Here is a 25,195-nt window from a genome sequence, read left to right as displayed (position 1 = left end):
GGAATGACTGCTACTAACAAATGATTTTCTATTAGTGTAAATGCCTGAAGTTATTTAATGTTGCTTAACTTCTTTAAATATTTAATTTTATCTCTATTTGTAGTAGAAAATACAGAGTTTTTACAGCAAGCTGCTTTAGAAGAATATGGTCCAGAGCTTCATGTGGCTTTGAGGAGTCGAAGAGATGAATTACACTATTTAAGGAAACTTACTGAACTACTTTTTCCTTATATTTTGCCTCCTAAAGCAACAGACTGCAGGTAAAAATAGACTGGAAAATGTCATAGCAGTATTTGCATACTGTGCCATATGTATGTTGCTATTCTTGATCGTAATAGGAGTACACTAAAACTTGAGGTTAGCCTGTGATGTGAATAATTTTTCACTTAAGAAATATAATTTGTCAGGTGTTAAAATGCCATTTTTGGTACTAAGTTTTCATGATGTGTTGTGTTGCTTAGAATTTTTTCTTGGAAATTGATCTTGGGAAATCAAAGATAAATATGAATAAAATTAATTTTCGTGTTTGGGATCATTATACTTTGTTACTTCCCTGATGTTCCTTTTTAAAGACATGCACATTGTGACTCATTGGCAGAAACACTGAATAAACTCTACAGACAAGTTTGAGTTTTAAATGTCTACCTGGGAAGAGTAATTGGAGGTCCTCTAGTCCATCCTCACTCGTGCTGGCAGCAGCGTGTGTGGATAGTTCCCTAAGTTACCTCATTACTCTCACCCTCATAATCCTTGAGGAGAAACCATGGCTTATCTTTAGTGATGGACTTTAAATATTGCTTTATTTTATTTAAAATTTTTAATATTTTAATTAAAATATTTTTATTTTAAACAAATTCATAATATTAATGTAGATATAATTACAAAGTAATTTATTATACTATTAAACATGTTAGCTTTAAACATTAATTTAAAAATACATCAAACATTTTAAATATTCTGAAGTGGGAAGTGTTTTCTAATGTTTACCGAAGTCCCTCCTGCTAAGGAAATGCTTTTTTTTCTCTTCAATAGTATTCTCTTTTAGCCAGAGGACTCCAGGTGTGGTCTGTGAACCAGTAGTATGAGCACTGCTCGGGAGCTTGTTACAAATGTGGAATGTTGGGGCACATCCCAGACCTACTATATCTTAGTTTGCATTTTAACAAGATCCCCAGGTAAGAGCTGATGTAAATTACTAAATATATACAATGTTATTTCTCTTTCCAGATCCCTGACCTTACTTTTAAGAGAGATCCTCTCTGGTTCCGTGTTCCTTCCTTCTTTGGATTTCCTAGCTGATCCAGTAAGACTTAAAAAATTTTTTTTCTTTAATTGTGGTAAAATGCATACAACGTAAAATTTACCATTTTAAATTTTATATGTGCAGTTCAGTACTATTAGATACATTCATATTGTTGAACAACTCTCACCACTACCCAGTCTCCAGAACTTTCATCTCACAAAACTGAAACTCTGGGCCGGCCCCATGGCGGAGTGGATAAGTCTGCACGCTCTGCTTCAGTGGCCCAGGGTTTTGCCGGTTTGGATGCTGGGTGCGGACATGGCACCATTCTTTAGGCCATGCTGAGGTGGCGTCCCACATGCCACAACTAGAAGGACTCACAGCTAAAAAAATATACAACTATATACTAGGGGGATTTGGGGAGAAAAAGCAGAGGGAAAAAAGATTGGTAATGGTTGTTAGCTCAGGTGCCGATCTTTAAAAAAACAAAACAAAACAACTGAAGCTCTATACCCATTAAATAATAATTCTCCATTCCTCCTTCCTCCCTCACTCCTGGCAGCTACCACTCAACTTCCTGTCTCTATGAATTTTGACTATTCTAGGTACATCATATAAGTGGAATCATGGAATATATGTCTTTTTTGTGACTGGCTTATTTTGCTTAGCATAATGTCCTCAAGGTTTATCCATGTTTATCCAAGGTTTATCCAAGGTTTATCCAAGGTTTATCAGAATTCCCTTCCTTTTCAAGGCTGAGTAATACTCCATTGTAGGTATATACTACATTTTGCTTATTCTTTCATCCATCAATAGACACTTGAGTTGCTTTTACTTTTAATCCATAAGATTTTGAAGAAAAGAATAATTTATAAACATTTTAAATGCCAAAGTCAGAATAACTTTTCTTTGCCTATTTTCACAAAAGGTGAGACCCTGCATTGTAGATTTTTAAAAATCCCTCTGTATTACGTAAGTGCAGATGCTTTGCCACCACTCCATTTATTTCTTCATTTTTCTAGAAATTTTCATAATATGATAAAAGCTTTGAGAATTCTGGGCAGAATACAGTAATTGAATTATTTTGACCTATATTTATTATTTTCCATTAGGATACTGTGAATCATTTGCTTATCATCTTCATAGATGACAGTCCAGTGAGTATTGAACATGTTAGAAAGCACTTCAGATTGCATTGAATTTTGATTCATATCTGTCAAATCAAATGAGAGTTTTATTGAATTAATTAATTCTCTTTCTTCAAAGCCTGAAAAAGCAACCGAACCACCTTCCCCTTTGGTTCCATTCTTGCAGAAATTTGCAGAACCTAGAAATAAAAAGCCATCTGTAAGTATTTTAAGCAATAACTTGTATTACTTTTGATATAAACAATTTTATCACGTATTTATATAGTCTTAACTTACTCTTCCTCCCATATTATATTAAGGTGCTGAAGTTAGAATTGAAGCAAATCAGGGAGCAACAAGATCTCTTATTTCGCTTTATGAACTTTCTGAAACAAGAAGGAGCGGTGCACGTGTTGCAAATTTGTCTGACTGTGGGTGAGGCTTATCTGTCTACTTTATCAAAATCATTTTTAAACTTTTTAATCTATTTGACTATTGAGATCAGATTCGATGTTGTAGTTATATCTATCATTGGACTTTCGTTTAGTAGATATTCTAAGAGCACCTATTGCTTGTCTCTACTGTCCACTCCTTTCCAGATTGGGACATAATTGATAGCTGATTTCAGCCAAGTCCTATTAACAGGATAAAACTACTGAAAATTCAGTTTAATGAAAGTATATTAAAGACCTAATCATTAGCCCATATTAATAACACTATGTCACAGTTTTTAAGGATTATTTTGATAATCAAATACAAAAATGTTTTATTTTGATTGTAAGCTCTATAACATCTTGCATTATTGGCTTTATGAGACACTTGATGGGCTCTGTGAAAAGATTAATTTTTTAATGCACCTAGTTTCTTTCTTAAATATAACTTTTTTAATATCAATTATTTTTTATTGAGTTCATAATAGTTTACATCAGTGCAAGATTTCAGATGTACATTATTTCTTGACTGTCACCACATAAGTGCTCCCCTTCACCCCCTGTGCCCAGCCCCCACCCCCCTTCCCCTGGTAACCACTGAACTGTTTTCTTTGTCCATGTACTTGTTTATATTCCACATATGAGTGAAGTCATCTGGTGTTTGTCTTTCTCAGACTGGCTTATTTCACTTAGCATAATTCCCTGTAGATCCTTCCATGTTATTGCAAATGGATGAATTTGTCTTTTTTTCTGGCTGAGTAGTATTCCATTGTATATATATATAGCACATCTTGTTTATACAGTCATCAGTCGATGGGCACTTGGGTTGCTTCCATGTCTTGGCTATTGTGAATAGCGCTGCAATGAACCTAGGGGTGCATATGTTACTTTGGATTGTTGATTTCAAGTTGTTTGGGTAGATACCCAGTAGTGGGATAGCTGGGTCATATGGTATTTCTATTTTTAGTTTTTTGAGGAGTCTCCATACTGTTTTCCATGGTGGCTGCACCAGTTTGCATTCCCATCAGCAGTGTATGAGGGTTCCCCTCTCTCCACACCCTCTCCAACGTTTATTTTTCGTCTTACTGATTATAGCCATTTTAACAGGCATAAGGTGATGTCTTAGTGTAGTTTTGATTTGCATTTCCCTAATGATTAGTGATGTTGAACATCTGTGCATGTGTTTATTGGCCATCTGTATATCTTCTTTGGAAAAATGTTCCTCTCCTCTGCCCATTTTTTGATCAAGTTATTTGTTTATTTGTTGTTCAGTTGTGTGAGTTCCTTAAATATTATGGAAATTAACCCCTTGTCAGATATATGATTTGCAAATATTTTCTCCCAGTTGGTGAGTTGTCTCTTTGTTTTGATTCTAGTTTCTTTTGCCTTGCAGACGCTCTTTAGTCTAATGAATTCCCACTTGTTTATTTTTTCTTTTGTTTCCCTTGTCTGAGAGGACATGGTATTTGAAAAGATCCTTTTTAGTTCAGTGTCAAAGACTGTACTACCGATATTATCTTCCAGGAGTTTTATAGTTTCAGGATGTGTCTTCAAGTCTTGGATCCATTTTGACTTTATTTTTGTGTATGATATGAGAGAGCGGTCTACCTTCATTCTTTTGCCTTTGGCTGTCGAGTTTTCCCAACACCATTTATTGAAGAGACTATCTTTTCTCCATTGTATGTTCTTGGCACCTTTGTCAAAAATTACCTGTCCATAGTGTGCAGTTTTATTTCTGGGCTTTCAGTTCTGTTCCATTGATCTCTGTGCCTGTTTTTGTACCAGTACCATGTCGTTTTGATCACTATGTCTTTGTAGTACATTTTGAAGTCAGGGATTGTGATACCTCCAGCTTTGTTCTTTTTTTCTTAGGATTGCCATAGCAGTTCGGGGTCTTTGATTGCCCCATAGGAATTTTAGGATTCTTTGTTCTATTTCCATGAAGAATGTCTTTGGGATTCCGATTGGGATTGTATTGAATCTGTAGATTGCTTTGGGTAGTATGGACATTTTAACTATGTTTATTCTTCCAATCCGTGAGCAAGGAATCTCTTTCCATCTCTTTATGTCATTATCAGTTTCTCTCAGAAATATCTTATAGTTTTCATTGTATAAGTCCTTCACCTCCTTGGTTCAATTAATTCCTAGGTACTTTATTCTTTTGGTTGTGACTGCAAATGGAATTATATTCTTGAGTTCTCTTTCTGTAAGTTCGTTATTGGAGTATAGTAAAGCAACTAATTTTTGTAAGTTGATTCTGTACCTTGCAACTTTACTGTAATTGTTAATTATTTCTACTAGTTTTCTGATGGATTTTTTTTGGATTTTCTATGTATAAGATCATGTCATCAGCAAACAGCGAGAGTTTCACTTCTTCACTCCCTCTTTGTATTCCTTTTATTCCTTTCTCTTGCCTAATTGCTCTGTCCCAAACCTCCAGTACTATGTTGAATAAGAGTGGTGATAGTGGGCATCCTTGTCTTGTTCCTGTTCTCAGGGGGATGGTGCTCAGTTTTTGCACACTGAGTATGATGCTGGCTGTGGGTTTGTCATATATGGCCTTTATTATGTTGAGGTAATTTCTTTTTATCCCCATTTTGTTCAGAGTTTTTATCATAAATGGCTGTTGTATCTTGTCAAATGCTTTCTCTGCATCTATTGAGAGGATCATGTGGTTTATATTCCTCAATTTGTTGATGTGGTGTATCACGTTGATTGATTTTTGGATGTTGGACCATCCCTGTGTCCCTGGTGTAAATTGCACTTGATCATGATGTTTGATATATTGCTGAATTCGAGTTGCCAATATTTTGTTGAGGATTTTTGCACCTATGTTCATCAGCAATATTGGCCTGTTATTCTCCTTTATTGTGCTGTCCTTGTCAGGCTTTGGTATCAGAGTGATATTGGCCACACAGAATGTGTTAGGAAGTGTTCCATCTTCCCTAATTTTTTGGAATAGCTTGAGAAGGATAGGTATTAAATCCTTTCTGAAAGTTTGGTAGAATTCCCCAGGAAAGCCATCTGGTCCTGAGGTTTTATTCTTTGGGATGCTTTTGATTACTGTTTCAATCTCTTTCCATGTGATTGGTCTATTCAGATTGTCTCTTTCTTCTTGACTCAGCTTTGGGAGGTTGTAAGAGTCTAAGAATGTATCCATTTCCTCTAGGTTATCCATTTTGTTGCCATATAGTTTTTCATAGTATTCTCTTATAATCCGTTGTATTTCTGTGGAATCTGTTGTTATTTCTCCTCTTTCATTTCTGATTTTGTTTATTTGAACTTTCTCTCTTTTTTTCTTTGTAAGTCTGGCTAGGGGTTTGTCAGTTTTATTTGTCTTCTCAAAGAACCAGCTCTTTGTTTCATTGATCCTTTCTACTGCCTTTTTTTGTTTCAATAGCATTTATTTCGGCTCTGATTTTCATTATTTCTCTCCTTCTGCCGACTTTGGGCTTTGTTAGTTCTTTTCTAATTCAGTTAGGTGTAATTTAAGATTGCTTATTTGGGATTTTTCGTGTTTGTTAAAATGTGCCTATATTGCGATGAATTTCTCTCTTAATACAGCTTTTGCTGCATTGAATATGAGTTGGTATGATATGTTATCATTTTCATTTATATCCAGGTATTTTTTGATTTCTCCTTTAATTTCTTCAATGACCCATTGCTTGTTCAGTAGCATATTGTTTAGTCTCCACATCCTTGTCCTTTTCTCAGCTATTTTCTTGTAATTAATTTCTAGTTTTATACCATTATGATTGGAAAAGATGCTTGGTTATTATTTTAGTTTTTTTAAATTTATAGACTTGCCTTGTTTCCCAACATGTGGTCTATCCTTGAGAATGTTCTGTGCCCACTTGAGAAGAATGTGTATCCTGCAGTTTTTGGATGGAATGTTCTATATATGTCTATTAAGTCCAACTGATTTAGCTTTTCCTTTAATTCCACTGTTTCCTTGTTGATTTTCTGTCTGGATGATCTATCCATTGATGTGACTGGGGTGTTGAGGTCCCCTACTATTATTGTGTTATTTTTAATATCTTCTTTTAGGTTTTTTAATAGTTGCTTTATGAACTTTGGTGCTCCTGTGTTAGGTGCGTACATATTTATGAGCATTATTTCTTCTTGGTGGAGTGTCCCTTTGATCATCATATGCTGCCCCTCTTTGTCTCTTCACCTGTCTTATCTTCAAGTCTACTTTGTCTGATAGAAGTATTGCAACACCTGCTTTCTTTTGTTTGCCATTAGCTTGGAATATCGTATTCCAGCCCTTCACTCTGAGTCTGTGTTTGTCATTGGAGCTGAGGTGTGTTTCCTGGAGGCAGAAAATTGTTGGATCCTGTTCTTTAATCCATCTTGCCACTCTGTGTCTTTTTATTGGGGAATTCAATCCATTTACGTTTAGGGTGAATCCTGATACCTGAGGGCTAAATGATGTCATTATATGACTTATTTTCCAGTTTTCCTGCGTTTCCTTTGTTTCTCGTCCTGTGTGTTTTGGTCTACCCATTGAATTATGTAGCTTTTTTTGATGTGTCTCTTTGTTTTTCCCTAATTTATTTTTTGTGTCTCTGTTCTGCTTTTTAGTTTAGTGGCTACCCTGAAGTTTGTATTCAGAAACTCGTGTATAAGATAGTCCATTTTCTGATGGCCTGTTAATTCCTTAGTCTAAACTGATTCAGTCCGTTTCCTCTTCCCCTCCTAACTTGTTTTTCTCATATCTCGTTCCAACTTGTGTTGTGAGTTTGTGGTGAAAGTGACAAGATTGTCTTTGTTTTTGGTGTTTCCAGGTATTTTGAACTTTATTATCAGGTACAGGCCCATTTAAGGTTGCTATGCTTTCTTAATGAATTTATCCTTTTGTGATTGTAAATGCTCTTCTTTATCTCTGATAATTCTCTGTCTTGAAGTCTACTTTGTTTGATATTAATATAGCTACACCATCTTTCTTTACACGTGGGTTTGCATTATATATCTTTTTCTGTATGATTAATGTATTTCTTGTACACAGCATATGGTTGAATCTTGCTTTTTAAGAAAAACCTAGTTTGATGATCTTTGTTTTCTAATTGGGGGGTGTAGTATATTTACACTTAATGTAATTATTGTGTGTTTATTGTTAGGTTTTGGTGTGTGTTTGTGTTTGTTCCATGTATTCTTTGTTGTTCTTTTCCTCCTTTCTTGCCTTTGTTTGGGCTGCTTGAATGGTTTTTAGTATTCCATTTTATCTCCTCTATTGACTCTTTATTTATGTGTTTTCTGTTTTCTTCCTTTTTTTAAGGTGGTTGCTCAGAGATTGTACCAAACGTCTTTCATTTATCACAATCTTCATTTAAAAATATTTTACTGCTTCAGGAACAGTATTTACCTCAGATTGCTCCCTTCCTGCCTGTTGTACTTATCATATATTTTAATTCTTTGTAGGCTATAAACCTCACAGTACATTGTTATTTCTTCTTTAAATAGTCAACAGCCTTACACATATGCACGCGCGCACACACACACACACACACACAAATTTTGGTCCTTATGGTTACTGGCATATTTACCTTTCTGGTGCTCTTTATTCCTTTCTGCAGAACCAAGTTTCTGTTGTCATTTCCTTTCTGCTGAAAGAAATTATCTTCACATTTCTTGTAGTACCAAGCTGCTGGAGGTAAATTCTCTTAGCTTTTGTCTTTGAAAAGATGTTTATTTTGTCTTCATTTTTGAAGAATATTTTCACTGAATGGAGAATTTTAGTTTGATAGTTTTTTCTTTCAGCATTTCAAAGTCATTCTTCCATTGTCTTTTGGACAATGCTGTTGTTGCTAATGAAAAATTGGCTTCCATTGTTATATTTCTTCGCCTGTATATAACATGTTCCTTTTCTCCCTGACTAGTTGTACAATTTTCTCTTCACTTTTAGTGTTCAGCAATTTGACTATGATGTGTAATTTTCTTTTTATTTATTCTGCTTGGATTTTACTAAGAGTCTTGGATATGTGGGTTGTTGTCTTTATCATTTTTGAAAATTCTTGGCTGTTAACTCTTCAAGTATTCTGTCTCATTTTCTCTCTCCTTTCCTTTTGAGATGACAATATATAAATTTGGTATCATCCCAAAGATCTTATGTGTTCTGTTCAAGTTTTCTTTTTTTTAAAATCCTTCCTTTCCTCTCTGAAACATCTGGATAATTAAGAATTAAGGGGTAAACTCTGTATTAACACCTCTCGTAATAAAAAAAAAGCAGTCAATATTTTGTCTGTCCTAATGCTGTCATCTGTCATTTTAGAAGAAAAGATTTATTTATTCAGACTCTCAGCTCCATCACTGGTCTGTAGCTCCATGATGGAAGGAAATATTGTTTAAAAACATTGACTAGAACTCAAAAAGCCTTAGTTTTCACTGTTATTTAGTGAATCAGATGTTAAAATATTAAAGCCCCTTGGTATAAGAAATTAACCCAATATGTTCTTTAAAAAAAATTTTAGAAGTGTGTTTACTATTCTCAATTTTAGAAAATTTGTATTTTTATGCAAGTGTTTACATATTTAATATTGGTATATAAAATGTTTGATTTACTGAATTTCTCTTTCATCTGAGTAGTTATTTTACTCCCAATTAAATCTTTTTAAAAAGCTTACAATGAGGAATAGATTGTTTATAATTGCTACTTTTAATATTGACTGCTAATTAAACTGGGAGCATGAAGTTTTCATGAATAGTTTTATATTAAAATAATTCATTTTTTTCTTACTCTTTCTTTATTTGCTAGAGGAATTCAATGATAGAATTTTGCGACCAGAGTTATCAAATGATGAAATGTTATCTCTTCATGAGGAGTTACAGAAGATTTATAAAACATATTGTTTGGATGAAAGTATTGACAAAATTCGATTTGATCCTTTTATTGTAGAGGAGATTCAAAAAAGTAAGTCAAAGATGATGAGGAGAATGAATTCTGTAGCCTTTTTACAGTTTTCAGAATTTTCTCATGTATTTTCTATTTATCATTGCAACAGCTGTGTGAGATACACAGGCAGTCATTATCCTGTTTTCCTAACAAGATGAAAGGTTTGATGAAGAAACTTATTCACAATTCACATCACTAATACTTGCCAGAACTGGACCTTGGTGTTTTTAATTTCCTATTTCTAGTGTGATTTCTACACCTTATAGTGGATTTTTATGTAAAACATAGTTTAAGGACTGTTTGTATGCTCTTTCATGGTCATGAATTTTAAAGTAATATATAATGTATGATATTCATAAATAATTTCTATAATATAATTTTTTTAATAGTTGCTGAAGGCCCATACATGGATGTTGTGAAACTTCAAACTATGAGATGTCTCTTTGAAGCATACGAGCATGTACTTTCTCTCTTGGAGAATGTGTTTACTCCTATGTTCTGCCACAGTGATGAGGTAAGTCAAAATATTAATCTTGTTTGACGATTTTTCTTCAAAATTTAGTGGTAGTTTTGATAGATGAGTGAGTCAAATAACGAAATAAACAGAAAAATAAAACATAATTAAGAAAATGAATATTCCTTTCTACTACATATCTTAATGGAGATTAGAAGTTGATTATAAAAACAATTCTCAATACCCCAACTATGTTTGTGTATATGTGACTAGGTAGATTGTGACCAAATTGGTCTACCTGATTTTCCATATGCCTGCGTGGCTTTGTAGTACTGTGGTAATGCAGAAACCCCATTTTTCTTGTATATACGTTATTTACCGACCTGTGGAAATCAATTGGCCTGAATATCTCCATTTGCAATATTTTAATCCTTACTCTGTTTGACTGTGGTTGTATTCACTTGACTTAAATAACATTTTCTTTAAATTGGAAAATAGTAAGGTAAAGTGGAATGTTTCAGTATCAAATATTAATTTAAAAAAATCATAATTATTTTTGAAGTATTTCAGACAACTTTTAAGAGGTGCAGAGTCACCAACACGCAATTCAAAATTCAACAGGTAAATATATTCAATCACATGTATGTTTTGTTTTTGTACTTGTTGATGCTAATCGTTCTGTGATAGCACCACTGTCTTTATTAGGCTATTTTTCTGTGAATATATCGCTCCATTGCTACATAAGTAGACAAGACGTTTTACTCAGGAATTGTAGAACTGTACTACCTATAGTAACCTGAACATGCCTGAAATTCATTTAGAAAAATTTAATAAGATATATAGCATTGTCTTGTTAATCTCATAATTAATACATATTAGTGCTTTATTGGAGACTATGAACTGCATGCATAAATGATATCCACAGATAACTCAATTTTAGACAGTAATTTTTTTTTCCCAGAAAGTACTTTTTATTAGAGTACTTACTGGTTACAAAAGTGGAGATGTTTTTCTCCCTTTCCCTTCTGGCTCTCTGAATGACCAAAAGAAAAGTAACAGAAAAGAGAAGCTTTATTCATTTATAAACTGGATAAGTAATATCTTGATTTGTTCTTACATTGTTATAAGTACAAAATTGACACAGATGGCAAATTTTTACTTCTGTAGAATAGATGTTCACGTTGCTCTCCACACCTTCCTGTTTGTCTGAGCAAGGTTCTAATAAATATATAAGTAAAATGGAGATGTACAGAGAGAGAAGAAGATAGGTCAGAAAATGAAATTGTTGTTTGGGTGGATAGTACAAGGAAAAATCTGAAAGCCTTAGCCATGGGGAGAATATATTGCAGTTTTTGATGTAACCGAGGGTTGTAGCAACAGATTTGAATTTCTTTGAATGTTAAGTATTACTTCCACAAAATGCCTCGGTATAAGTGGTATACATGTAATAACTTTTCTGAAAGATGGAAAATATGATTCTTTGTAAAGATATTCCTTTTTCCTAAAAATTTATATTTCACAACCATGAAACATTGACTTTATTTAACAAAAATCCCATCCATGTTATTTAAAATAGCATTCTTTACCCAATCCATGCACCTCTTGTTTCATTTGGATACTTTTTCAAGACTTTTATGGAATTTCCCAGCATCACTTGAGAAACAGGTGGAATTTATCCCTGTTTATAGACTTAGGATGTTTGGAGTCTTATACTAGGAAATTAAGCTTCATGAAACTCCTGTATAGGACCATTTAAGGGTAAGCAGTTCTTTGATTTTATAAGCCTGCTGCATAGCTAAATCGAAGTCAGAGTCATTGCTTCAGAGATGCAAAGCTTTCTTTGCCACTTTGAGAATGCCTAGTTGTCTTCAACATATTAAGGCACTAATTTTGCTGGCTTTAAACTAAAAAATATGGGTTCTTTTTATTCTGGGTACTGATTATGGTCTTTTAAAGTGTGTTTTTCTTTATATTGACCTGACTTTCTTAGCTTAAAAGTTACTTTTTGAAATACTCAAGCTAAAAATGTGTGAAGCATGCATAATTATGTCTAATATGGACATGAATTCCATGTTGGAAAATACGAGTTTGTTCCCTGTGCCAAGTTTTTGGTGGCTTAGTCTCTGCATACTTTCCACTGAATCAAAAAAATGGGATGCCTAAACGAGGGCAAAAAATACAGAATTATTTCCTGACATACTGAGTTTTTAAGAACTTTTTTCAGTGATCTGGAATTCATACTCTAAAACCCCAAAAAATGGTTATCCGTTGTGCTTTGTTTCTCTTTCCTCTGTTGTGTTATTCGTAAGAATTCCTTCCCTTTAAAAAGATGAATGCTATCTGCCTGTGTAACTTTAAAACTTTTAAATTTTTCTTTGTGTTCTAAAGTGAAATTTGTTTAATATCTGGGCTTTCTCTCTCTCCTTTTCTTATATAATTTCACATATCTGTTATTGCAGAGGTAGCCTAAGTTTGGATGATTTTCGGTAAGTCTTGAGACAGCATGTGATTCTTTTCTGTATAAATTATCTGTTTATGTCAAAAAAGTACACCCAAAACAACCTAACTACAACTAAAAAGGGAAAAAGTAAAACACTGTGCTATTACTGCCTTTATATCACCTATTTGGGATATCCCTTTAAAATTAACCTCTTCTAGGTATCTTCTTTTGAAATAGCATGGTGTATGTTGTCATAAAAAAAATTTCAGTATAAAAATAAAAAGCCAGTATCTAGCTTTTCAAGGACTATTGATTCATTCTTTTGTTGTTACTGATTTTGCTAAATTACTTTTGGAATTATTTGTGTATAAAGAACTTTCTTTAAAGCAAGAAGTACAATGTTTCTGTATTTCTGAGTATAATCCCAAGTGAAATATTGTTTTAAAATGTCGTATTTCAAAAAGTTCAATTGTTTTATAATCTGTCTAGATTCTAGAAATTATAATAATATTTTGTCAACACTTTCATATTTGTTTTTGGAAACATTTCTTCTGTCAGAGAGAATTGTGTTTACAATTCTGGATTTTTTTTTTGGTGAGAAAGATGTGTCCTGAGTTGACGTCTGTTCCCAATGTTCCTCTTTTTGCTTGAGGAAGATTGTCCCTGAGCTAATGCCTGTGCCAGTCTTCCTCTATTTTGTGGGTGGGACACTGCCACAACATGGCTTGATGAGCGGTGTGTAGGTCTGCGCCTGGAATCTGAACCTGTGAACCCCGGGCTGCAGAAGTGGAGCGTGCAAACTTAACCTCTATGCCACTGGGCCAGCCCCATGGATTTTTAAAAACGCTCATTGCATGCTTATTTAAATAAAATAATCTTCTAGTTTAAGTACCCTTTTTACTACTTACTACTTATTATTAGGATTTTTCCAGTTTTAAAATAACTTTGATTTGCTCCTTCGACATGTATAAAATGCACGTCACTAATATACTTGGTGTATTTGAAACTTGGTCAGTTTACTTTTATTTCTCTAATTGTTGCATTATTTCAGTAAATGAATTTGCTTGTAGGAATAATAGCTATGCATTAAGTTAAGCATTCAGAACAGACTGTCTTGGATTTTAAAATAGTCATTTTTATTTGAATATCTGTTGTAAAGGCAGTATTACATAGTGAGCATGAGTTTTAAATTGGATAAAAGTTATGTTTTTATTTGAAACATGGGGCAGTAGCTATAATGGAAGAAATTTTTGCTGCTTCTTGGCTTTTGTTGTTGTTTTTCTTGCTTTCCAGCTATTTCTGCTTTTAGAAATTTACTTTTGAAAAAAATTACAAAACCAGCATTTCCTGTATATGGCAGAGCAGGCTGCTCCTTAGGCTGCATTTGCTTTTATCCCTATGCTCATTGCTAGCCCTTCCCTTTGGCATTTTATATTTTCTTTTTATTACTTTGCAGTTAAGTAAGATGTGTTTTATACTTCATTCCTCTTTTGAGTATTTATATGATTATAAAGTTGAATTTTGTTAAAAATGTCGTAAAGGACAGAATTTTTAAAAATTGCATCTAAAAATGAAGTACTGAGAAGGTCATAGTTTTATATGTTTTTCTGTTACACTGTGTTATTTTAGCAGGGCAATTCTAAATGGATATTTTGTTTTGAACGTTGATTTTACCACATTTTTTTACCTATTTCAAAATAGGTATGGCAATAAGAACTGTGTACCACTAGGGGGCTCTCGTCTTTTAAACATTTTAGTTCAGTTAATATTTTAAAGTTAAATAGGTAAATTTCAAATGTTAATAAATATTATCCTATTTATTCATCCCTCTAAATTTAAACTTTAAATATTCTGTCTCTTTTGGTCTCTGAAATGTTGAGACTTAATCTGTGACTGAGAACTCCAAAAAGTTATATTATACATTCAGTTTACCCTTTTCACAACTATTCTTCCTTATTATCGTTTACAGTAGACTATCGTGATAATTTGCTATGTACTTGATACATTTTTGTTTAATATTTAGAAGCACACAGAAAAGAGGAGAATCATTTGGAATCAGCAGAATAGGTAGCAAAATTAAAGGAGTGTTCAAGAGCACCACAATGGAGGGAGCTATGTTGCCTAATTATGGTGTAGCTGAAGGTGAAGATGACTTTGTAAGTAAAAATTCTTCAATTTGATGTATATATAGCTTAGACTTACAAAGGCATAAAAAATTTTCTGTGCCGACTTCTTATTTTCCCTCTCCTTTATCTTCGTACTTCGGACTTCCTTTATATTCTCCATTCTTTCATTAGTTATTATAGTTTCATGGTGCTAATCTAATTTTTAAAGTTCCTGAGCACTAAGTTACTGCTTACTAAGGCCAGAATGGTTTCTGTTAAGCTGAGATACTACTAATAGTCAAAAAATTTACCGTCTTTTGGTTAGGTTTTTACTTCATATTCTGATATTATCTCTTTCCAATCGTATAGTCCAGGCCTATGGAATTGTTAATAGATGTTCTGACCTTTTGCTGCTCACTGTCGTCTGCAGATCAACAGCATCAATACCACCTGGGAGCTTTTTATAAATACACACTCAGGCTTCATCCTAGACCCATTGAATCCTAATATGCATGTTAATAAGTTCCCCACTTGATTTATATGCACATTACACCCACCAAACTATTTTATTTCTCTGTATCTTTGTACATGCTGTCCTGCTTGAAATGCCTTTCCTTTATTTACCTGGAAAATTCATACTTGTCTTTCAAAATCCAGCTGTTCCTCATAAACCCTTACCTGAGTCCCCAAATAGAATTGAACATTCCCTCCTTTGTGCCCGTTAGATCATATGTTCAAGCACCTACCATATTGTATTTGAAATTATATGCTTATGATTGCCTTCCCTACCAATTAGTGAGTTCCATAAAGACAGATATTGTCTCATTTGTACTTTTGATTTAACACATTTTTATTGAACAGAGACCCTGGATTCTTATTTTGCTTTTTAATGACTCTGAACACTGGGGATTAAAAGGTGATTTAAGACATAGACTTTGCCCTTAAGAAATTTGCTAACCTGGGTATAAAAGGGATGAATGGTAGTGGTTAGCTTGGCAGTGACCAAGGAGGAGGAAAGTTAGGAGAGAGGAATAAATAAACCCAGTTTTCCTCCTTACCCCTTCTTTTGACCTCTGTTCCACTGCATTGATGAATTGTTAAGGAGATTCACTGCTTCTTCAAAACAATTTAAATGAAAGAAAATCTTATTTATTTTTTCCTTTTTAGATAATCCAAATACAGCGTTTTTTTTTCTTTATGCCTTTGTTTGTCCTGAAAAGCACGAGTAGAAGAAAAACAGTAGACCAGAGGAGGGAGTCTTTTTTCAAAATAGTGTTTACTTATGTTTTTTAATTTTAAGCATATTATAGTCTCAATTTTTTAATAATATAGGAGAGTGCAAAAGCAATTAAAATACCACCAATATTCCTACCACCTAATAACCACTTCTACTAACATTTTGGTGACTTTCTGTTTCAAAAAACCTTTCCCTTCCCACCCCCATAGAATAGGCTATATTATATATATAGTTTGCTATCCCACTCTCTCCCCGCTTAGCATTATAACAAAAGCATTTACCCATGTTATTTTGAAGTTTTCAAAACATAATTTTTGTGGAGGAAGATGTACTTTTTATTTTTTGTTCTTCCCAATTACTTGAAATGCAAGGTATATTTTTGCTTCAGGAATAAGAGGATATTTTTAAAAAGCTGAGAGAATTTGTTCTGTTTTGTAGTGGCCCAAGGAAGAAGGAAGTTCTTGCTTGGAAGCAAAGATAACAATAATCGAAAGCAGGAGAAGAGGGCAAACTAATCTCTAATGCTCTGAAAAGAAAAGGTGGGGCTGGTAGGGCTTTGACCCCAACTGAGATGGTGCCACTCAGGACTTAGAGGCACTGTGCTAGTTCTAAGCTGTGGGACCTCGGGGAATCCTCTTTGTCGTCTTTGGAAAGTTTAGGGGCAAGGGAAGTAGGGGAAAGGGAAATTGCCAGTGTCACTGTCAGGGCTAAAGTGGTTTGTGGTCCAAAAGTGGGACCTGGAAGACATCTTCTTTTAGAAACTTTGATGTGATCATTTGGTGGCAGTGCCTCCTTCCTATGTGACCTTGGGTAAATTGCTTAATTTTATTGTGATTTCATTTTCTCACATGTAAAATGGGGATAGTAGTATCTAGCTTTTAGAGGGGTGTTGTGAGGATTAAAAAAGATAATATATATGAAGCACTTAGATCAGTGCCTAGCACAAAGTAAGCACCAGTATGCACCATACAGTATTATAATAGCATCAATTCTCATAACTATATGAATGTGGATTATGGATAAATTGGCATTTGTATGATGGCCTGGAAACCAAAGTCCACTATGTAAGATTGGGTCTATCTGAAAATACATTTCTGTCCAAGTTCAGAACTGATTTACAAATAAACTTCTGAAGCATAATATGCCCATTAGTATGTTGGCAGTTATCTCCATATAGGGAAAGATAATAATGAGGAACGTTAGTATTTCTCCAGGAAACAGGGGAACGTCTCCTTGCCTTTTATCCTCTGCCTCTCTTATTCCCCATCCTCTTTGTAGAGGGAACATCTGTTTGAAAATGAAAAAGTACTTGGTTTTCCTTTTTATTAAATTTTGGTTTATAATATTTACTTACTTTCAAATAACATTAAAAGAAGCCCTGAAAATTCTTAGAGAAATATTGCCTTAGAGATTTTTCGTTAGATTCTTTTGATATAAACATCATTTAAATGGTAACAGTAATAAATTATAAAGCTTTGTCCTTTGTCTTTCCTTGATATTTTTATGTTGCTAAGAATTTTGTTCTCCCCCTTTTGTTAGATTGATTTTGTGGATTCTTTTTATTTAAGAATGTCCCATTTTTTGACTTTTAGTCAGCTTGTTAAACAAAATCCCTTATCATTTAATGATCCATTTTGCCCTCTCTTTTCAGAAGCCAAATCCATTAACAAAAATACAGTTGTAATAACCATGGAAAATGCTACTCTGTACCTCAGATTCCAAACAGTGGAGTGTGTGTTTCCCTCATACGTGCTTCTCTCTGCTCTTCTTCCAGGTTTATAAGGAGATAGCCTTGTCCCCCAAAAGCAAAAACCAACGCCTATTATTTTATAGTTTTTTAGTTTCATGTTTTTAGGCCTTGAGGACTTTTTTATTATTTTTTAAAAATTTATTTATGTATTTATTTTTTGAGGAAGATTAGCCCTGAGCTAATATCTGCTGCCCATCCTCGTCTTGTTGCTGAGGGAGATTGGCCCTAAGCTAACATCTGTGCCCATCTTCCTCCATTTTATATATGGGATGATGCCACAGCATGGCCTGATAAGTGGTGCGTAAGTCCATGCCCAGGATCCGAGCCTCTGAACCCCGGGCCGCCAAAGCAGAGCGTGCACACTTAACCGCTTTGCAAACAGGCTGGCCCCACTCTCTTATTTTCAGTAGAACATTAAGAAGTCCTCCTAAGATCACTAACAGTTTTACTAGGGATTATGGAAAGCCATTTTAGGACAAGAACAGGAAAAGAGGTCATTGCAAAGGGACTTTGTGTGGAAGGAAAAGAATTCACTTTAGAAGAAAGATGGCTACCAGCTGTGGGAAGAGAGTAGAACTGAGAGTGCAGGTTGGGTGCCAGCATTCTGGAAGGAAATTGCTCTCCCCTCCTGGTTTGCTCTGACTAGGCTTTTCAGAAACTTCTTATGTCCTACAGACTTGGACTCATTGCCTGAAAAATGTATGTACAAGATGAATGTGTGTTATCTGTAATACTTTACCCCCTTTAACATGAATCAGAGATGTCTAGGTGACCAGGTGTTTTAATGTGCCACTTCAGAGGTTCTCTTCCAATTTAATGAGGTAGAGACAGTGTTTTCCTTCTTTCTCTGTGTATATTTTTAGAGCATGTTTAAACTTCTTTTTAAAAATAATTGTTCTTCAAGTAATATTTTTAAAAATATTTTTTATTTTAAACATTTATATTATTAAAATTTTAAAAGTCAGGAGATGAAAAAACAATCTTAATTCTATAGAGGTTGGTCTGTTTTTTCCAGTTTTGTATGATTTAATGCTGCAGTGAATATATTTATACTTGTGCCTTTTTCACAGTTTTAAAAAACTTATTTGGAATAAATACTTTCGTTAGAATGAATTCCCAGAAATGGAATTACTTGATTGAAGCTGTTTTATGGCTCTTTATAAATACATATTGCCAAAACGCTTCCAGAAGAGTTGTGCCAATATATTTTGTAACCAGCGGTATAGCACAGTTCCAGTTTATCTGTGCAGTCTCCATCAATGGCTGTATGATTTATAAAATTTTACATTCCTAAATGAAAACTAATACATTAATTTTAACTTATTACCAAAGTTAAATATTTTTCTATATTTGTGTATTTTTAATATCTTTTTTAGCAATCTCTGAAGTGTCTATTTGCTAGTTTCTATTGAATTTTCATGTATAGGTGATATAACAAGACCTGGAGTTGATGCTAGTAGCTTGTTAGTTTTTCTTTTTTTTTTGCTTAGGGAGATTCTCCCAGGGCTAACATGTGTGCCAATCTTCCTCTGTTTTTTACTCTATGGGCTTGCCAGCACAGCATGGCTGCCAACAGAGTGGTATAGGTCTGTGCCTGGGAACAGAATCCGGGCCACTAAAGTGGAGCATGCTTGTTAGTTTTAATGTTTTATCTTTACTTTTTCGGTAGAAAATTTGATATCACCTAATTTGAAAATTATTAACGAATTATAGAATTTATATGGACATATTACTTTATAATTGTATCTCATATCCTACAGGTCTAAAGGTCCTGGAAATATTAAATTTTCCCTGATGATTTTTTTTCAGATTGAAGAAGGTATTGTTGTAATGGAGGATGATTCACCAGTGGAAGCAGTGAGCACACCTAATACTCCCCGGAACCTTGCTGCATGGAAAATTAGCATTCCATATGTAGACTTTTTTGAAGATGCCTCCTCTGAAAGGAAGGAGAAAAAGGAGAGAATACCTGTGTTTTGTATTGATGTTGAAAGAAATGATAGAAGAGCAGGTAGGAAGCTTTATGTATCCCTTTCTTAACAGGTGCCCGTTAGTCTGGATTTGTCAGGAATGATAAACATTTTGCCATTTCTAACTGTTGAATATGACTGCATCCAAAAGATGTGTCCAGAATAGAAAATTGAATGAAAGCTTAGGATTTTCTAGGTTATCTCTGTTGCCAGTTAACTAATTAATTTGTTCAACCAGCACTTATTGAGTAGTTGCCTGCCAGACACCTGACAAACCAGCAAGGCACTTTATATAATCTTCTTGTAGTGGTTTTGCTGCCATCATCATTAGCCGTTATACTTGACTGTTATTAATGCATATAGCACTGTATCAGGTATTATACCAACTTGATTAAGACTAATTAAGACATTTCTCCTCTCCCATTGTTGTGGGCTAATTAGAATTGATAAAAATATGATCAAACACAACTTTGCAAATTTTCTTCATGCTTTGCTATTTTTTTTCTCTTGGTTGTTTCAGGTGAGGACTGTAATAAAGACGGGGGTAAATGGTATCCATAGTGAGCTAAACAGTCACCACCCTGGGGTTTGTCCAAGAGTTGGGCAGTTGGTGTAAGCAAAAGCACATCAGAATTGTGCACATTTTGGAAATGATGAGCAGAAAAATAAAGTTGAGCTCATGAAGAAGGAACTATCTGTGAGGAAAGAGGGAAAAACAGTGGCAGTGTTAGGAACTGGTTTCAAGAGAGGGATGGCTAAGTGATGGTGTGAAGGGCAGTGCTAATAATTCCCCGTATTTATTTTTCAAAAAGCATTAGGTTTTCCAATTTTTCTCAGAGCTGGTCCTATTTCAAGAACATACAGCATAGGAAGGGGGAAGGAAGAATGCTCACAGTAGCCAGCTGTGATTTTCCAGCTGTAGCCAAGTGCCGGGCAGGGTCTTGCTCTATCCAGTTCTGAGTCAGTGCCAGTTGATTTTTGCTGTGCTTGCTGATCAGTCTTGCTAGTTGCTGTTCTGTCTCAGCATTCTAATAGGTGTACAGATAAACTACTGTCATCGATATATAGTGTGATTTCAGTTTCAAACATAGTTTTGTTTGCATCTTTTGTCTGCTGTTTCTACCGATTGGAATTTTAAGTGTTGGAAAGAATTGAAAAGAAAGCTCCTAGTTAGCTTCTGCTTGCAGCTCCTTCCTGTGCCTCGCACCTAAAATCTGGCTCTTCCCTCACCGTACTTCTCTCTCAGGAAATTATTTAAAACTTTTGACTATTCAGATATAAATCCTTATCAAGATAAATAAATTTATGTCAGCATGTAGTAACTTTTATCTTCTTTTGAAAGATTTATGTATGATATACTTTTAAAATATTTTGAGAATATACTTTTGTTTTTGCCTTTTGGACGACCATCTTTAATTTTTGTGCTTTATTTTAAAAAGTTTGGCCTAATAATTTAGCCATAAAATTAAAACCAGAAAACCTTAAAACTTGTGTTCTAAGGAGAGAATGTCCGTAGTGCTGCAGACTTTTACTGTCAATGTAGTATGCTCTTAGAAAGCCGTAGTCTATGAGGGGAGAAAGTGTATCATTTAAATACTACATTGATTTTATATATGTAGCAAAATAGCAATTTCAGGATTTTAAAAACCAAAACTAAATATAATATAGATCTTTTAAGACCAATGTTGAAGAAGAAAAATAGAATTTGCTTTATAGGTTGTGACTATATCAGGTTCTTTTTCCTGAATACAGGAGTTGTTTTGGTTTTAATTGACTTAATCCATTGCATTTCTAAATCTGTCCTAGAATGAGATGCTAATAATAGCAGTTAACATTTCTGTGGTGCTTACTCTGTGCTATGCATTGTACAAAAGTGCTTTAGGTGGATTATTTTGTGTAGTAGGTACAATTATTTTAATTCTGAGCAAACTAAGGCACAATGCGCTTAAGTTATTTGTTCAAGTTCACATGGTTAGTAATGTGGGAACTGGGACTGGAATAGGTAGTCCTACCTGACTCATTCTTTAGACCATTACTTTGTGCTGTCGATTTTGGTAGCCACTAGCCACGTGTGGCAATTAAAATTAAGTTATATTAAAATTTCAGTTCTTTACTAAACACTAGCCATGTTTCAAGTGATCAGTAACAATATGTAGCTAATAGCTACCATATTAGTGCAGATAATATAGAACATTTTCAGAATTGCAGAAATTTCTATTGAATAGCGCTATTCTATACTGTATTAGATCAGGACAATTGGTAAGTATTTGAGAGACCCAAAATTGATTACAAATTTGTATGATATACATCATTTTTGTGACATTTAAGAAATAACCATAATTACCTAATTTTTGAAGTTTCTGTCAGCTCTATGATTCTGTTGTAGAAGAATGTATATGTTATTGAGAGAACTTCATAAATAGCTGAAGTTTATCAATCTAAGTATTTTAAAATTAAAATATGGGATAAAATATGTTAATAATATGATGCCAAGAAGTAATAAATTATTAAGACTAGAATAATTTCCAGTTTTGTATATTAATGTTTTCAATACTGCATCCTTTTAGTAGAAGTTTGTAAAGTTATTTGTTACTCACTGTGTATTCATTTAATTTATAGTTGGGCATGAGCCTGAACATTGGTCTGTCTATAGAAGATATCTTGAATTCTATGTACTTGAATCAAAACTAACAGAATTTCACGGTATGTTGTCCTTTTTGTATAAGAAATTACATTTCAGCATTAGCCTTTGTGTTTTTTTTTTTTTTTTATTAACGTTAGGATAGATTACAACCTTGTGAGATTTCAGTTGTACATTTTTGTTAGTCATGTTGTGGGTACACTACTTCCCCCTTTGTGCCCTCCCCCCACCCCCCCTTTTCCCTGGTAACCACCGATCAGATCTCCTTATCAATATACTAACTTCCACCTATGAGTGGAGTCATATAGAGTTCGTCTTTCTCTGACTTAGCCTTTGTGTTTTTTTGAGGAAGATTAGCCCTGAGCTAACATCCGCCACCAATCCTCCTCTTTCTGCCTGGGATTCAAACCCGCGAACCCTGGGCCACCAAAGCAGAATGCATGAACTTAACCGCTGTGCCACTGGGCCAGCCCTGTAGCATTAGCCTTCTTGAAAGCTGTTGAACTAGATTACTTTTTTGATTTAAAGTAATTGTACCAAGGAAATGTAACAGTGACACTTGTGTACCCTGCTATTGATAATAGGAATGTATTGTTTTTATCTTAGTTCTGCTTATTTATATTTTTTAAGTTTTTACAGTACACATTTATTGCTTTTTAAATAATATTAAAATTTAGAAGCTAGCTTTTCTTTAACTATATTTTAGAAAAGCTTCTCTTTCCAGTTTAATTTTTGTTTATTTTGATGAGGCGGAAAATTTAAACCAGGCATTTCAGAGTTGTTGTGTTCTTTTACTATCATCTTCTTGGTAAATATGTTTGCGATGTATCATGGCAAATGTTTTGATTTAGCTCTTTGATTTAGATATGGAAACAAAATTTGTAGTTGAGTATTTCTTTTGAGGGTAGCTGAATCAGAAAAGGAGAGCACTTTTCCTTATAGTTCTTTCTCTCAATCTCCCTTATCTGTCCATTTACTTTAGTTAATATCAGGGCTATAGTTATGAAGTATTTCCAGTCATTTTGTACGTAGATTGGTGAGTTTGATTTGTGTATTCTGAATCTTTTTATTTTAGAAAAGCTGTGTGGAGTGTCCCCTAATCCAAATTCAGGTGGTTTCTGAATTGAAAAGGGCAGGGAGCCTTCTTTACTCTGCCCAGAAGAGCAAAGACCATGATAAGGAGAGTATAGGAAGATAAAAAATACAGGGTCTCACTCCATACTTTTTGCCTAAATTCTGAGTTTGTAATTATCTTTAAATGGTTTTCTCTTTGTCTCTGCCAGTGTGGTGCAGTGCCGTCCTTGTCTTGTTCTTTCTCTGAGAACTTTTCCTTTCAGTTTCGAGTTGAAAGAACATCATTTATCTCCGTACTTGAAAATCCTGGATCAACCAAAGTTGGTTGGATTCCCAGCATTTTTCCTTTTTGGTGCTAAAATTTCCAAAGTCAACCCTCTCTGAAAAAGCATGTCTGTGATTTTTAAATTTTGTTTTTAAGCTTATATAGTACTGGCAAAGTGCTGCCTTTTTTCCCAGGAGAGAGTAGTATTTCTTTAGTAAGAGTTTATCTAAAAGAATCGAATCTATTCCAAAATAATCTCATGAGAAATTTTTTAGGCTTTTTTTTTTTGTTTTTTTACCAGTACAGAGGGCTAAATCAATCTGTGTCAGTGAAAAGTGGTGTTATTTTGGATATTACTAGACTCAGGTTCTTTGGTCTGGACTTCTGACTTGAAGCTCTTTGATTTTCTCGAGATTATTTAAAGGATAATGTCACATCTCTATAGGGCAGCATTGTGAATCTGAATTTGCCATAGTAAATTTATAAATTAGGTTTTTAAAATAGTAGCAGAATGTAGTAATAAGTCTCATATGTTTTAATTTCAGGCACATTTCCTGATGCCCAGCTTCCTTCTAAAAGGATCATTGGCCCCAAAAATTATGAATTCTTAAAGTCGAAGAGAGAAGAGTTTCAGGAATATCTACAGGTATAGCACCAACTTAATTTAAAAACAATGCTGATCATAGCATTCTCTAATTTGTCTTTTTCTCATATACAGTGTATATGCTTTGCTTTACAAATACTTGTCAATGTGGATTTCTAAAATTATGTTATTTAATAATTTTTTCTTGTGGAAATTAATTATTGTCAAGAGTATACTTGTTTTTTCCCTAAATTGATAACCAATGAAATACCAGATATTTTCTTAGAGGAAAAACAGTCTTGTGTTGGGCTAAGCTAGGCCTGACTTTTGGTGTGGGAAGTTAAAGAAAGAAAGAAAAGCTTTTGATGTAAAAGATTAAATGCATTCTAAGAATACTAGGTAGTTTTTGTTATTTTTGTGTTGTTTTTTGTTTGATTTTGTGTTTAGCACTTTGTGAGTTTTGGAATGTTCCCTCCTGTTTTATTCCTCAGTTCTTTTTCTTTTGCAATTTTTAGATGTTTTTCCAGTTTCTTGGGATCTCCTGACTCTCTACTACTCACCACATGGAATTGAATTCCATTTTTCTGTGTGTGTGCACTGTAAACAATGTAATTGGTATATTTCCATCGTTGGTACAATGAGCTTAAAAGTTACTTATTTGAGACTTCTCTAAAATTAATGATCATCTTTCTTAAGTGCATAAGACCAAAGATTGGATACTTTTATTTAAAAGAAAAATCTCTTATTTGGGCATGGAATTTTGTAGTTTTTCTTAAGTGTTAATTCATCTAAATTTGGATGCCTCCTAACCAAAAATAAGTACTTTTTAAATTAAAGATATTCAATAGCATAAAGGAGCATTTACATTTTATCTCCTGTATTTGAACTGTTGAATACTTCAACTCAGTATTTTTTATATAATTTTTTGGTGGTGTGAAAATTGAAATGTGAAATAACTATTAACTACTGCAAGGATATTTGAA

At 33.9% G+C, this 25,195-nt stretch overlaps 1 protein-coding gene across 12 annotated transcripts in view; it reads left to right on the top strand.

The window, feature by feature from the left end:
• SNX14 (sorting nexin 14) overlaps nucleotides 1-25,195 on the top strand; it is a 70,406-nt gene that overhangs the window by 34,335 nt on the left and 10,876 nt on the right. For 4 of the 12 annotated variants that reach the window (XM_070633556.1, XM_008532215.2, XM_070633553.1 and 1 more), the window contains 12 exons: nucleotides 104-260; nucleotides 1,228-1,303; nucleotides 2,356-2,400; nucleotides 2,510-2,590; nucleotides 2,691-2,805; nucleotides 9,556-9,711; nucleotides 10,083-10,207; nucleotides 10,710-10,768; nucleotides 14,611-14,743; nucleotides 19,489-19,690; nucleotides 22,269-22,352; nucleotides 24,175-24,275. In XM_070633556.1, coding sequence (XP_070489657.1) covers nucleotides 104-260; nucleotides 1,228-1,303; nucleotides 2,356-2,400; nucleotides 2,510-2,590; nucleotides 2,691-2,805; nucleotides 9,556-9,711; nucleotides 10,083-10,207; nucleotides 10,710-10,768; nucleotides 14,611-14,743; nucleotides 19,489-19,690; nucleotides 22,269-22,352; nucleotides 24,175-24,275 — 1,334 coding nt within the window. Of the gene's footprint in view, nucleotides 1-103; nucleotides 261-1,227; nucleotides 1,304-2,355; nucleotides 2,401-2,509; nucleotides 2,591-2,690; nucleotides 2,806-9,555; nucleotides 9,712-10,082; nucleotides 10,208-10,709; nucleotides 10,769-12,606; nucleotides 12,634-14,610; nucleotides 14,744-19,488; nucleotides 19,691-22,268; nucleotides 22,353-24,174; nucleotides 24,276-25,195 lie in introns of all 12 variants that reach the window. The other 8 variants (XM_008532214.2, XM_070633551.1, XM_070633550.1 and 5 more) reach the window with 3 other exon arrangements.

Source organism: Equus przewalskii, chromosome 9, assembly GCF_037783145.1.
Source record: "Equus przewalskii isolate Varuska chromosome 9, EquPr2, whole genome shotgun sequence".
Classification (NCBI taxonomy): domain Eukaryota; kingdom Metazoa; phylum Chordata; class Mammalia; order Perissodactyla; family Equidae; genus Equus; species Equus przewalskii.
This window is presented reverse-complemented; position numbering and strand designations above follow the sequence as displayed.